At 38.4% G+C, this 15,450-nt stretch overlaps 1 protein-coding gene across 6 annotated transcripts in view; it reads right to left on the bottom strand.

Moving 5' to 3' along the window:
• NUP153 (nucleoporin 153) overlaps window positions 1–15,450 on the bottom strand; it is a 48,273-nt gene that overhangs the window by 3,510 nt on the left and 29,313 nt on the right. For 5 of the 6 annotated variants that reach the window (XM_075142713.1, XM_075142709.1, XM_075142712.1 and 2 more), the window contains 11 exons: window positions 14,193–14,325; window positions 12,434–12,571; window positions 11,567–11,659; window positions 11,252–11,342; window positions 10,854–10,979; window positions 8,613–9,227; window positions 6,918–7,103; window positions 5,562–6,401; window positions 3,510–3,878; window positions 1,528–1,800; window positions 53–212 (listed from right to left, as the gene is read on the bottom strand). In XM_075142713.1, coding sequence (XP_074998814.1) covers window positions 53–212; window positions 1,528–1,800; window positions 3,510–3,878; window positions 5,562–6,401; window positions 6,918–7,103; window positions 8,613–9,227; window positions 10,854–10,979; window positions 11,252–11,342; window positions 11,567–11,659; window positions 12,434–12,571; window positions 14,193–14,325 — 3,024 coding nt within the window. The remainder of the gene's footprint in view (window positions 1–52; window positions 213–1,527; window positions 1,801–3,509; window positions 3,879–5,561; window positions 6,402–6,917; window positions 7,104–8,612; window positions 9,228–10,853; window positions 10,980–11,251; window positions 11,343–11,566; window positions 11,660–12,433; window positions 12,572–14,192; window positions 14,326–15,450) is intronic. The other variant, XM_075142710.1, reaches the window with a different exon arrangement.

Genomic DNA, 15,450 nt, shown 5'->3' with positions numbered 1-15,450 from the left:
CGTCCACTGATATTACCCGAAGATGAAGTGAAATTCTGATACGGTCTCTTACCCCATTGTAAATGCTGGAGGCTGGCTGAACGAAAATCCGGAAGAGCCAGAAGCCTGTGCCGGTGCGGCTGGTGCAGAAGGATTTGCACCAAAAGTAAATACTCCGGGGTTATTTGGAAAGTTGAAATTAGAAGTGTTACTCCCAAACTGGAATACAGAACCTGGGAAGATGGGGTGGAAGTAGAAGGGAATAAGAAAGTTGAAATTTGAGTTCATCCTTTCCAGCAAAATCCTCATGTTCTTCCCACTATCTTCAATTAATTTTTTTTACAAGTCGCTCAAGATGACAAAGTTGGGGGAGAGGGGTGCACCAGAAGTACCAGATTTTCTACAGGAACGGTACATAGAGAATTTGTTCATTTTGATAGAGAATCATAAATGGATTCCTAAAGTAACACTGCTGGCACACCGATAATGAATTGTTTGCTAACGTCTGTACCACCATTACGTTTATACCTGTGCATACTGAAGTTTATTAATAACTTCTTAAATTATAGTACTGAATCACATAGATTTATATTTAAGTAAACTTTCTTGTGTGTTGATGCAGTCAACCAGGGGAATCCCTTTCATTTAGTGTGCTAACACAGCACCTCAACTTAAAAAAAAAAAAAAAATTCGTACCATCAAAGTAACTGATAAGCAACACAGACAATCCAGGGAGATTTTTTATCTTTAAACTGCTACCTGACAAATGAAAGACTGATTGACTAACGAACGTGGTGTGCCAACTAATCTACTGATTAATACAAAAATGTCGGTTACTTTTAATGGAGGCTATTTTGGAAAACTTCCGAGAGGAAAAAAGGAGGCTTTTCCCTTTAAGTATTTGACGTGATGATATCAAATACATACGTTCTGGCAGTGTGCTTTTCTTTTTTAATAATTACTAGTATGGAACCGGTCTTTCTTACGCTTAAATTGTACGGATCATTCTCTGCCCCCTTCCCATGGTATTTTACACTTCATTAGTAAAATGAACTTTAAATAAAATAATCCTGATCATATTCTTACACAACAAAGCCCCCAATCCAAATAAATTGCCAAAGCCTGTCAATGAAGTCAGATAACTGACAACTACCCTAACAAATCCAAAACCGGTGATGTTGCAGCGCTTCTGCCATTCTGGTTTGTACAATCTTACCAGTGAATACTCCATGGTTTTCAACACTTCCTTTTAATCACTAGATTTCTCAAGCAAATAAACCCAATATTTAGTGGTAGGGTTGCAACTTCCATGTCCGCTAAGTCTCTGGTGGAGAAGGCGTACTGCAAGGCTGGCATACCTATGGCACATCCTCCACAGTCAGGAGTGAGACACGAATTAACTCTGTACCCATTATTTTAATGGAGGGTAATTCTTAAATATGTGCGCAAGGCAGAAGTCGTCTTTCTCCATATAATTTAAGGTGCGCTTCATGAAAAATAAAATAAAATATATACTCTCTGAGAGGGAAGAGGATGGTCAGCACTCACCAGCGCTGGGGGTACCAGAGCCAAAACCTGGCTGTTGAGTCGCTTGCTGTCCGAACACAGAGGGCTGAGTACTGCTCGTCACTGAGCCGAAGGCAGGAGGAGCAGGCTGAGTGCCAGTGGAAAACAACGTTGTCGACAGCGATCCAAAACTTGGAGCGCTTGGCTGGCTGGACCCTTGGCTCTGGCCAAATGCTGGTGGCTGACTGGCGCCAAATGCTGGGCCGGCAGCAGGCGCTGGGGTCCCAGAGCTAAACAGGAATGAAGAGGATGACCCTTGGGGAACAGAAGAGAAATGTCAGTTATATGTCAGGTTTTTTTCCCCTCTCAAGAATGGATCTAGAAACAAAGGTTCTAAAACCCCATGTTTCCCAAGTCTGGTAGCAGAATACTCATCTTAATTTCAAACTAATTGTGTGAGTATATAAAACAAATACTATGTCAGCCACCACAGGAATCACACCTTTTCTTGTAAGTAACATGTGAAACACCAAGTTTACAAGAGTCGGACAAAATTAAATCTCAAACACATTGGTTGTCTAGACTCAAATTACTGTGTTAACATTCATGTTCTAGAAACAGATTCCCACAAATAGTCCGTTTTAATTTGTATTTACTAAAAGCTGTTTGTATCACACACAGAGAATATTCACTCAAATTGTATTTTTCAAACGTGCAAAATACAGCTCCTGATTTATTAGGATCAGGAGAACATGAATCCTTCTTGTCAGCAACTGCACCCCTCTCTGCCCAACTGTTCCCCATTATCAACTTCTGGAGGCCAAATCAAGCTTGCAGCGATCTCTCTGTACTCAAAAACTCGGTTTAGCAGAGTAATTCTCTATGTAACATCAACGGGCAACCAGCTCATTGTGTAGCTGCTTCAGTTCTGCATGGCCAGCAGAAATGAAGACATGAAAATATGTGGCTGAACAGTGAATATACACAGCAGATCTGCTATGCAAAAGGGGACATTTTAAACAGCACTATTAATGCAATTTAAGCAGCCTTCAGGCAACAGAAAATACACTCTACTGCACTGTAACTTGGAATGGCTGACTGTTTTTCTTTCCAAGAAGAGGAACAGATACATGGTAAGAGTTAATGCAAGCTTCTGCATTAAAAAAAAAATCCTTTGTGAAGATGTTTTAAATATGGTGTCACCTGCTTAGGAAATGACACTGAAAGTTACTAATTTGTAAGCAGGTTAAATTGATCTGCTGGTTTCATAATTTAAGACTGCTTTCTCTCTGTTTCTGATACACAAAAAAGTGTGCAAATTTAATTTCTGTGAATGACAAAGTTAAGCAATCAGATCAAACTAGATGAAGTCTCTTCCCCATCGGTTCAATTTTATTTCCAACATACTGCTAGGCTAGCAGGAATACAGATGATTGGGCGGATTTAGTCATACTGCTAAATTCATGCAGTGGGGTAGCGAACATAAAACTTGAAGAAACTTTAGATTCTTATCTCTGTCTTCTCTAAATTGCTAGAAAATTAACAAACACTGGCCATAATGCTTATCAGAAACCAATCCTTAAGCAGCAGCAATTGCATGTAGAGGTTCTGTGTTTATATATACTTGTGAAGGAAAGATTTTGCAAACCTTGACATTATTTACAACATTTGAGAGTTTTAGGTATGGGTTGTAATTCACTGACTTCTAACCGTAAGCACCGGACCGACAGTGAGAACAAAGAAACTATCATTCTCATGGTGAAAAGTTCCCACACAAATTGAAATCCAGTAAAGGGTTGTCCTTTGCATAAAACAAGGCCGCTGCCAATTCATTCCTAAACTGTATTTCCCAGACTGTGAAAAACTGAGCCCCAATTTTATCGTTTAATATAAATACTCAGTGTTTTTCTCTACTTCCAGGCATTTGGCCTACACATTCTCCAAAGTAAAATATTCATGAAACAGTGTTTCCTTGGTCCACTACGTAATAGCAAAAACAAGAAGAGCATCTATTTTAAACGTACCTGTTGAACTTGATGTGGTTGTGGCTCCAAAGGTAAAGCCTGAATTTGCTGCATTGGTACTGCTGGCTGCCGAACCAAAGAGAAATGACACAAGAGCTGAGCCGGTGCTGGAAGATGTGGTTGCTGGTTTGTTTTCTTGAGAGAAGCCAAATGACTGAGATGCTGCAGATTCTGCAGAATTGCCAAAAACGGAGCTGCTCACAGTGTTGCTGGGTTGTCCAAACACAAAGGGAGCAGGAACTGGCTGAGGATTTGAGGAAGAGATGGCGCTGCCAAACACAGTGCTGCTGTTGGCTGAAGTGGTGGGTACGACTGTGCGGGAGGAACCTGAGCTCAAGGAGCCGAAGGATGGCTTTGCTGCTCCTTGATCTGAAAGGAAGAACGGTACATAAACCACCACAGAAATGCCAAACAAAGTACAGCAAGTAGAGTCCTGTTTCAATCACCGTACAAAAAGCAGTCCTGAATGACACCCAGCTGCTGTCGCTTATGTAAGATCAAGGTTTAATGTGCTGATTGCTGCCATCCACAATTAAAGGAATGGAAGAATTGTGAAGAACAAGGACACCACTGCAGTCTAGGCTTCATTGGTTACAAACACTAAGCATTGCCTGTCGTTACCTGAACTAGTATTAACCAGTACTTCTGAACTCTTCAAATAAAAATATATTTCAGATGTTCTTAGAGGAACAACATCAATCACCAGTAACAGTTTTATGGCTTTGCTCAATGGAGTATTGAAAAACACAGTGATAGAGTTGCATTTGTAGCTTGTTCGAAAATATAGCCCTGTGTCTACAGCTTTAAGTCAAGCAAAGCTCACCATCCTCCAGCCTAACTCTTCCAAGCTTAAGTTCATTGTACTTAAGCACCTGCAAGACCTGCTTTTAGCAGCAACAGAGAACAACACTCCATTAAGACCATTGTTATAAAGAACTGAATGCAGTTTTTCACACTTAGAATAGAGCTGTCTTTTAAAGTCAGTCATTCTTCAGCTTTCCCTAAGCTGCTGGTCTAATTCTCATTATTAATTTGTGATTTTGTTTTCAATATCCCATTATCTTTTCTTCCAGCAGTTATGGCCCCTTTTCGTCTATGCCATTTTTAAGGGACTATATCATTCTTCAGAACACTTGTTAAAATTTCCTTTTTGCACAAGGTGCTTCATTGAATTTCCATGAATAAACCAAACTCCAGAACTTTACCTGGCAGGTAAAAAAACCCACCAAAACAAACCCAACCTCATAACCCCCACCCCCACCCAACTGTCTCCCTGCTCCCAAAGCCCACAATCCTCGAAAAACCTGTCTGTTCAGTAGCAGTTCACCTAAGAATACTGTGATTAAAACCAGTATAACCCTATGTATTGCTTTTGTTCAGGGTTACTTACTGATGTCCTTCTCCATATCACTTCAGAAATTAGAAACGAATTCTGTTCTCTAAAACACAGTTGCCAAGTCATACAAATGGAATTTAACAACCTGAATTTTTCCACAGTGATCACCACTGAAGAACTTCAATTCTCCACTGCAGACTTTCAACAAATTAAAGCAATACAAAACTGTATAATATCTATGAAGTGATTTTTCTACCTTTGTAGCAGTAGAGAAACAGCGGTACACCCAGCAGCACAGCTGCAAGTACATGGGAATAAAATATTCCCCCTCTCATCCCCTTTCACTATGAAAACCAACGCTCGTATGAGGCCTCTGTTTTGCACGATACTACAGATTTTATCACCAGCTGTGCTGCTGCCACTGAGACAATACAACTTCTGTGTTCATACAAGAAGCGATACAGGTTCCTTAAGGTGTGGCAATTTTTTTGTCTAACCCTAGTGTTAAAACTCATTGAAATCTAAAAAGGACGTGCTACATATTGTCTACACACCAACAACCAGAACTAAAGACAGGCTGCAGGTAGTAATTAAGCCTTTTCTAAAGCTCAAATGCATGAATATATCAAATCTCATAGATTTTGTCCAGTATGGCTTCAGAAGTATGATTTGATGGACACGAGCAGCCAAGTGCAGACAAAAGATGTTCTGTTTACCTGAATTACTGGTTTGTGGCCCAAATGCAAAAGTTGGCTTTGCCTGCTCAGTTTCCTTCTCCGATGGTTTAACAAAGCTAAAATTGAATATAGGTTTTGCTGTGCTCTCCTCTTTGGTATGCTCAGCCGTCCCAGCTGAAAAGATAGGTTGTGCCTTTAACTCTTCATTGTCAGCTTTCTTTCCAAATGCTGATGGAGCAGCAGAAGTGACAGAGTCCTGTTTCTCTTCTGTCCTTCCCAAAACAAACTGTGAGGCAGGTGCAGGCTCCACACTGCCAAAAGAGAAGCCTCCCTTTGTTGAAAGAGTTTCATCCTTTTTCCCATCCGACTTCTTAAATGCAAGAGCAGGTGATGCTACCTCCTTTGCTGCCACAGTTCCAAAAGTGAAGCTGCTGACTCCGGTTTTATTCTCACTGGTAGCTATGGAAGAAGCAGAACTCGTGCCAAAACCAAAGCTTGCCAAAACTGGTTCCTCTTTCTTTTCCTGCTGTCCCAGGCTCGCTGTCCCAAACTGAAATGTTGAAGAAGCCTGACTGCTTGTAGATGGAAGTCCAAAGGTAAAACTGTTACTTTTACCTTCTTTTTTACTGTCTTCTGATTTAGAGTCTGAGGAAGAAACTCCAAATTTGAAGTCCCCTGAACTAGGAAACTTAAACGCCCCAGTCACAGTGTTGGAGGATGCAGATTCAGATGCAATGCCGAACTTGAAGCTCTCTTGTTCTCCAAATTTAAAATTTCCTGTGCTACCTAATGTATGAGAAGATTCAGAGGACGACGACTGGACACCAAATGTAAATGATGGCATTGCAGCATTTGTGGACACAGTAGCAGTACCAAAACCTGCAAAAATAAGTAATAATGTTATGTTTGCAATATATGATGTAATACATGTGGGCTTTAGCTACATGGCTGGGATTCTAGTCCTGAACTTCCCAGAGTCAAAACTGTTTAAAAAGAAGAAAAACCCAAACCACAGAACAAATAAGAAAACTCCACACTTCCTCTCTACATACACCTTTTTGCAATGGTATTCTTCTACCTACCACCTGGCTTTGAAAAGCATACTGCTAGCTTCTTTGAAAGATCATGCTTTTAGTCTAAACTCCAAATAAACAACACATAAGGCTTGTAAAGAACAACTATGTCATTAACACAAGTTTGTCTCTAAAAAGCATAGTCTTTTTCTGGGGAAAGGGTGTGGAAACACAGGCACGTTACCTTACTTAAGCAATATTCCTAGAGGAAAAATGAAGAATTTTGCCCATACCTCAAAGGAAAAATAATTGTACTTTAAAAAAACCACAAGAAAAAATAAACTGCAGAATGCATACCCTTGTTTTTCTCATTAAGTATTACCTTTGAGTTCTGCTTTGGTGCCTGGCTTTGCACTTTCACAGGCTACGCATTTTGTGGCTTCTGCTTTGTTTTGGACTGAGCAGACCTCACAATCCCAGCTTCCTTCGGGCTTCTTGAATTTGTCTAAATCCAGAAATCCTCCAGAAGAAGCAGAAAATGCAGAAACACTGCTGCTGGTCACAGGCACTGAGAAATAAGCAAGACAGTTAATCATCCTGCTTAAATGATAAAGTGAACATGAACTTTTTAAGAAACTCTTAAATGCTCACGAAATTACAAAGCGCACAAGCGTAGCAGTAAAAATCATCAAACTACAAGTTAATTTCAGTCAAACTCAATCTGAGAATGTAAACAACAGAAACACCTTGATTCTTCTTTATGATCTATATATGATTTTAAGCACAAATTGAACCAATGACATTTAAACAGCAACTGCAGTTCATACAATACCACAACATAGCTTATTTCAGATGTAAATTAAAGGTACTGTACTCAACTAAAACTACTAAAAGAACTTCTGGTGACACGAGTAACCCATAGTCAAAGATAGCACCACTCAAGTTAATGAACACTGTCAAGTGATGTGAGGCTGAGAATTTAACAAAATGATTCATCATCAAATCCCAAAGACAGACATGTTCAAAACTACATCATGACAAAAAAAAAAAAACAAACAGAGAGGAACTCAAAGCTTCCAAACCCACAACTCCATATACACTACACAAGCTACACTGTCTTCAACAGCAGCAGCAACCTCCATAAAGAGGCCCGAAAGACAATGCTTGCCTTCTGATTTTTCTCCCCTGTAAAGGAAGAGATGTCACTTGATGCTGCACCCCAACAGAAAACTTCAGCTGCGTAAGTGTGAGGACTGAAGTGGACATCCAGAAGACACAAAAGCATCACATAATTGTCATGGTCACCTACGGTTTTAACCACTGAGGGTGGCATTTAAGAGAGAGGCAGAAGATAATGTCTCAAATTCAAAACAGTAAAGATGGGAATGGGTCCTCTCTTCCACAGTACATCCAGAGGATTTTTATCCTCCCATTTTACTTTCCTCACTCTTCCTCTTGACAGATGTAATATAACTCTGCAATTCTCTGTACCATGATGGTCATGGCAAACCCCTCACATTTCCAAAATTCCTCCTCGCAATGGCTAGAGTTTCAGACAAAAGTGCCAGCTGATCACTCTAAGGCTAGTTAAAGATTACACTGTCTTGAAATCTGGCTTCATACCTCTGCTCAATTACACACAAATGCTGAGTGGAGACATTTGTCGCCATGTTCTGTAAATACTGTTTCTACTTATGTTTTGAAACAGAAAAAAACCAGTAATGTTTAACTCTTTCTATGGAGTTCACATTTCTCCCCAACGAAAATGAGTAAATTGGTTTTCAATTAATTAAGGCATCCAGTATAGTCATCTTTCCTCACCAGCTGCAAAGCAGGGTATATTTGCTTCAATTCAGCTCTGCACTAATACATTTCACAATTAGTTTAATTCATGTGACAGGCTGGAATCTGGGCTGAGACCTCAAAAGTGCCTGTAGCCATTCCTGCAGACAGGCACCAATCCATCCTGTCTGGCATACAGCCATGCTGCTGAAAATATTTTTTATATGCAACGTATTTTATTCTGTAAAGAATGCACAGAAGCTGAGATTGAAACAACAGAAAAAGAAGAACACACCTGGTTTCTCGGACTGACAAGCTACACATTTGCTGTCTTCTGCCTTATTCGATACAAGGCACACCGCACACTCCCAAGAGCCTTTTGGCTTCTTAAATTTGTCTCCAAACCCCAGAGTGACTGTTGTGTCAGTGCTGCTGGAGGAGGATGTCACTGTTACCGAGTTGTCTGTGACCACTGGCAATGTCAGAGCAGGCATTACTCCTGTTCCAGGCTTTGGTGTCTCACATGCTATACATTTTGTAGCTTCAGGCTTGTTCTGGACCAGACAGGTATCACAATCCCATGTGTTGGGTGCTGTTTTAAATTTGTCTTCAAAGCCCAACGTCCCTGCTGTAGGGACTGCTGCCTTAGAGGCGCCACATTGACTTGAGCTTATCGTCTGTTTAGTACTCTCAACTGTTGACACTTTAGCAGCTTGACATGTTACACATTTGCCATCTGTGGTTTTGTTTTGCAGACATGGGTCATATGTGTCAGACTGCCAAAATGAGGATGCTTGTTTAGAGGTGTCTTTACCTGCAGAAAAACTACTTATTGCAGGCCTTGTATAGACCACTGTGCTTGTAACAGGCTGTGCAGATGCAGAGGAGTGTGTTTTCACAGACGTAAAGCCTAGAAAAAAAATAAACAGGAAGAGAACTTACTGATAAAGCAGTACCCTCACTACTTCTAAGTTACTTATAAGACTGGGCGGCTTAAATTTAAACCAAGTGCCAATGGTTACAACTATACGTTCTGACTAACGGAAAGAGGAAGTCCCTGGAAATCTTATCTAAAGGGATGAAATTTCATATGCTGCACTAGGACACAACAAAACATTTATTTAAAGCTTGATTTAACTCTTCATTTCCAAGGAAGTTTTAAATACAAACCTTCACTGGTAGATACAAGTGTGAACAAACAGTACTGAAAGCTGATTGTCCGACACGGACTAGAAATAATCCAATTTCATTTTAAGATAGCATGCCCAATTGAATCAAATTTCTAAAGCTATTTCTGCCATAGTAGATGACTCACATTTACTTCAGTAGCTAGCTGTACAGCAGTTGGTACTTGGAGCAGCGATCTACATGGTATTTCCCCACAGATACAGAGTATTAAGTAATAAAAATGAAGACAACAGAACCACTGTTACCTATAATCTTTGTGCAAAATGCACTGGACACAGGCCAACTCCTTATTTAAAGGTGCCAATTTTAACAGAAAACAAGAACCACCAATATGGAAATACTAAAGAAAACGCTACGGCAACGCATCTTAAATAGCAGCACAAATTACTTGTAAAGCTAAAATGAAGAGGGCTTTTTTTTTTATTATTATGTTGTTTTGGGGTTGGTTTTTGTACATCCGAAGTAGAGCCTTTGAACAGTGTGCATTTAGAACCTGCTTCTCTTAAACTGATACAGAAAATTAATGTCACTTCACTCATAGGTCTTTCCTTAAACAAAACACACAGTGTATTTTCTCTCACTTAGCTCTTTCCAATATAAAAAGGCGCTGTCTTCTTAAGTATATCTAGATTTGTCACATCATTAAAAAAAAGTCCTGATAAAACTGAAGGCTTATGGGAAAAGACCAAATTCAATAAAGTCCTTTTTCTTAACACAAAAACCATCATCTATACACATGCACTTTATTAAACAGTTGAAAACAATTGCAATTACTTAAAAATAAAAATGAGAAAAGAGTTTTTAAAGTGAAACAGCCCACTTCTACTTAAAATTTACATTTGAATCCATAGTAACTGTTATCATTTAAGGCCAAAAGATTTGCAGCTTTTGAAACATTTTTAGGAATGAAATGAACTGGTTTTACTATTCTTAATTTCCACAGATGGTGAAGGTGGGAGAGGAATGTTTGTAAAGCATTTTACAAACGTTTCCTTTCCAATTCCATAAATTTTATTTATTTAAAATGAAACACTGATTATTTGACTAATTCTGTTTATACTTCATTTACAATTACATCCTAACACATAAAGGAGAAGCAGTGCATCTGGTTTGAAGTTGCAGTTTTCCTTTCAGCAATAAAAGCCACTTAGAACAGAATGGGAGATCAACCCTAACAGATGCAGCATTTAACGTAATGCTCTCCTATGTTTGTATTTATAGCTAATACTGCATTAACTGTGACAAACTGTTTTTTTTTGTTGTTCTGGTGGCTTTTTAAAAAAATCAATGCAGTTATACGCTAGTGTATTTTTTGCAATATCTTTTTAAAAGGAGTTCATTATCTCACCAGGGCTTTTTAGAATGTCTAACACACTTCCTCCCTTTAAGACCTTCGCAGGTTTGGAGGGGCCATCGTATTCTTCTTCTTCTTCTTCTTCCTTCTTATTGCTGGTGCTGTTTACACTGGCAGTATCTTTAAAAACAAAACAAAAAAACACCTTTCACAAAGAAATCCACTTAAAATGTATTCACATTTGCTAGAAACAAGAATTTCCAAGCCTCATGCTTCAAAGGTCTACCTTCTTTACAACAGTTTATAATTACAATTTGTTTAAAAGCAGATCTGTCACTGAAAACATCCTTTGCCTGGAATTGCTCATATGCTCAGAAAGGATGGATTTACTATTTAATATACAAAAAAAGAAAATCAGCACTTCTGATCTGAAATGCTAAAATTTCTGTTACCTAGAGTAAGTAAGGACGTCACTGGTGTATCACTGGATCCAGAAACCTCTGCTGATTTTACAACAGGAACACTAAATGTAAACCCAATCTGCTGTGAAAAAGAGAGATTTTTCAGATTCTGAAACTAAAGAAACTTTAATCAAGTTTCACACAAAAATAATAACCTGAAATCCAGTCTTCAAACTTTTGTTATAAATTATAAGCCAGAAACCTATATATTTGTTTTCCCCATTATCAGGGCCAATTCTGCTTTATTGTTCTGCAATAGTCTACTAAAGCCTTGAGAAAAGGTTGAGCTTTACTTATTTTACTTACAGACAACGGAGGTAGCATTTCCACCTCAGTAGATTTCACAACTGGAGATGAAAATCTGAACACAGGACTGCCAACATTACTTGCTGGTTGGACCTGTATTTTCAAAAGAATTAAGGTTTGTATCTAAAAGAAAAACACCCTGGTGAAACAATAGCAGCTACCTGAATTCACTATCTTACAGACGTTCTGCAGTGATGTTTGATATTTATTTCTAATCCACAGACAAGTTATAATAAAAGAAAATGAAGCTTGCAAGTGAGCATGTAGAACAGTATCATCAAAACCAAATCCCATAAACCAAGAGGAAAAAACCTGAGATGCTACTTAGATCTAAATATATTAAATATATGGAAAAGCAGACCAGGCAGCTTAAGAACCTTAAACTAACTCAGCTCAATTGCAGTCAGAGCTTCAGCAAACACCTCAACATGTTAAAGCAGATATCTGCTTCAAAACATACAAAAATATTTCAAGTACTGTGGAACAGATGCATGTTTATTTTACCGCAATAATATTCCAATTATTGCACCCTAGGCTCATATTCTACAGTAGGCTTGTATGACCATTAATGCTACCTCTAACTTAATAACTCAACTTGGCATAAAATCCCAACACAATCTCCATAGCATTTGAAGCAGTTATGCAATTATTTTAACTAGAAGTTTGCAAAGTGTAAGATGGGCAGAGGCCAAATCAAAAACTTTATGCCTCCCCCCACCTCCCAATCGGAATACAACCCTGATTTATTCAACAGGATATAAACTAATGTTGGTTAGTTCCATGAGCACCATGGAAGAAGTTAACATGCAACAAAGCAGACGTATACTCACCCTAAAGAAGTATTCACGATATACAACAAAGATTTACCTTGTTCATCACTGCTGTTGAAACAGTGCTTGGTGACGATGAGACAGTACTACTGGCAAGAAAACTAAAGTTGAATGAAGGCAGCGATGCAGTACTGATGGGTAGGGGTACTTTCGGTAGTACTGGTTCCTCCACACCCTAGGTGTAAATTTTAATTGTTGCAAATTTTAATTTTTCTCTTTTTTTTAAAAAAAGGTGTAAATTTTAATTTTTCTTTCTTTAAAAAAGTTGTAAATTTTATTTTTTCTCTTTTACAAGACATACTACCTTCCTACCCTGTCCTACCCTTAATTTCTTAACAAAGTTAAATATAACAGAGAAATCTATAGATTAAGACAAAGTAAGTTTTCAAAAAGAATCCTAACCTTCCCACCTCTGTCTGCCATGTCATTTTAATTTATGGCAAGCCTGTTTCCCTGAGATACTACATTCATCACCTGTCCAGTACAAATACTGAAAGTTAGCTCAAAATTGTTACCTGTGCAGAACAGAGAGGGGCACAGATCAGATTTATTTTTGTTTTCTATACTTTAGTTATTAAAGATCTAGAGAAACATCATCCTTTCTAATGATACTCTCATCTCTTCAATTAAGAGTACATTCTCAAGACAAATGAGAAAGTGTTCCTCTTGCAAAATTAGGTAGGACAGCTGCCAAAGTTTCTGAAGTCACTACTGCAGTGAACTTGGAAAAAGATAATGTTTAAAGAAGTATGTGGGTTCCTTAGAGTACCAATAACCCCAAAACAAAGCACAAAATGCCGAAAAAGAAAGCCTGACTAGCAGCACAGAAGATCATACTCTGGTAAATCTAGTCTATATCATGTATCAGGATGCAAATTCAAAACTCGGAAACCAGTGTACCTTAAAAACTTCTGGTCTTATCCTTGCCTTTTAAACTATTTGATTACTAAGATTAGATTAGTTAGGGTTTAAATTGGAATAGCCAATCTAATCATAGTTTGCACAGTAGTACCAAGATCTACCCAGAAGTGACTAAGCAGAGATATAAGTTGCTACTACAGAAATTTAACGTATCCTACAGCTTACATCTTTCACAGTTTTGATTTGCAGAGTCTATTGGACCTCGATATTCAGACCATTTGTATTATAGAAACATTCTCCAGTATTCACTATTTCTTCATTTTGCATCAGCCAGAAGACTGTTTTAAATTTTTTATATTTAAGGTCCAGTAGTAGGCAGCTTAAATAACATCCAATCAGAAGAATAATCTGCAGGATAGTCATGGCCATAGTTTTATTAAATGGATTATCTCATTAAAACAAGAAAAAAACCCTCTCACAATGAGTTTGATTAAGTGCCAAAAATCGTGAATGATCATTAGCAGACATACAAAACACTGTCTTCTGCTTCAGACTCTTGGCCTGTATCTTTCTACATGACTTAAATATGAAATAAATTAAATAAACTTTGTTTACTTACTTGGCACTTGTTTGAATCATTCCTTTATAAAAACCTCTACAAACCTCTGCCAAAATTCGTTCATTCAACTGCTAATGAGAAACTTTATAGTATGAAGCATCTCCAAGATAGTATGACTAAAGATCTCAAAAATGTAAAACCAAAGTTGAGGCACTTGAACAGATAAATAAATTGGAGCCTGCCCCGAAACCCACAGCAAAAACCCCACAAAACTGAAGTGGTATTATTATAAATTACTATGAGGCAATAAAACTGACATACTTAGCTAGTTACTTCAGTAATCTCAATGAGAGCAATAAACCTAAGAGTCCCTTACCTGTTGGTTTTGTCCAGGTTTTGATACATAGTGTACTCCTCTTTCCCTTCTCATCTTGCCGCCAGGACCCACTCCTTCTACTGAAGACAGACCATTGGATGCAGGAGTACCGAATTTGGGGTAGGTCAAATTGCTGGCAAGGAGCAGCAATACATAGGTTAAGGAAGGGAAAAAAAATTTAAAAAAGGAAAAACTAAAAAAATCAACTTATCAGCTAATTGTTTCAAGCTATTATAGCCACTATTAATCCGAGGACTGACACCTTCTAATCGGAATCAGAAATCACTGTTCCACAAGTTGCTAAATGCTGGTAAACACCTGATGTTCTAAACAGCAAAAGCTGCATTAATAAAAGCAGCAATGAGAAGGATGTACATAAGAAACAGTCACAACATCCGTAAAGGAATGATGACTAAGCCAGAAGACCTGAAATAGAAGAACTGATTTAGACTGTTATTTTCTAATGTTTCCTTTTAATAGTCCAGACAGTGGAAATTTTGACTGCCCGTTCTCTGATTCTGCGATGAGCATGTATCTTTGCAGGGATATAAAAGAACAACTAAAAATATATATCAAGAGAGAGCGCGCGCGTGTACACATGAAATGCTGCCAACAGCTCTTAGGGAATAGAGAGACTTAAACTTGTGTGGCAAAAGCTTCAGAAGCAGCCCTGGCTTTCCTGGGGCCATCAGCAGAAGCAGCAGAGGTGTTTGGGTGTGCCAACATTCCAGAAGTCTTTTCAGACATGAATACAGATCCCTTTTGTAAGGCATACAAAGACATTTCTCTGTTCATTACAAAAGCCTAGATCCAAACCAGAAAGATTTCCTAACCCAAGTGGGAAGAGAAAAGAAAAAACAAAAAACACTCAAAACAAACAAACAACCCCCCCCCCCCCAAACCCACACCACACCCCAAAAGAGAAGTGAACTAGGGAACAACAACAATGAAAACCAGTATGGCATCAAAATGAAGTATCCCGGTAAAAAATTACCATATCAAAGCTTATCCTGCAGCCAAACAGTCAGTCATTACAAAAGTACATTTGATCACACTGGAAGACACCAGGTCAAGTCTCCAGAAGACTGAGGAAGAGAATTGGTCTAAACTTGTCAGATACTTGCAAACAGTCTGCTGAGCACTGTAACCACTGAGAGGAAGCCAGATCCTTAAGGCCATATGCTCAAACTTTTCTCTAATCCAAAGTGACAATCAATTCTAATTCTGAAAAAAAATCTTATGTCAAAATAGAGCTTTA

This window comes from Calonectris borealis, chromosome 2 (assembly GCF_964195595.1).
Source record: "Calonectris borealis chromosome 2, bCalBor7.hap1.2, whole genome shotgun sequence".
Classification (NCBI taxonomy): Eukaryota; Metazoa; Chordata; class Aves; order Procellariiformes; family Procellariidae; genus Calonectris; species Calonectris borealis.
This window is presented reverse-complemented; position numbering and strand designations above follow the sequence as displayed.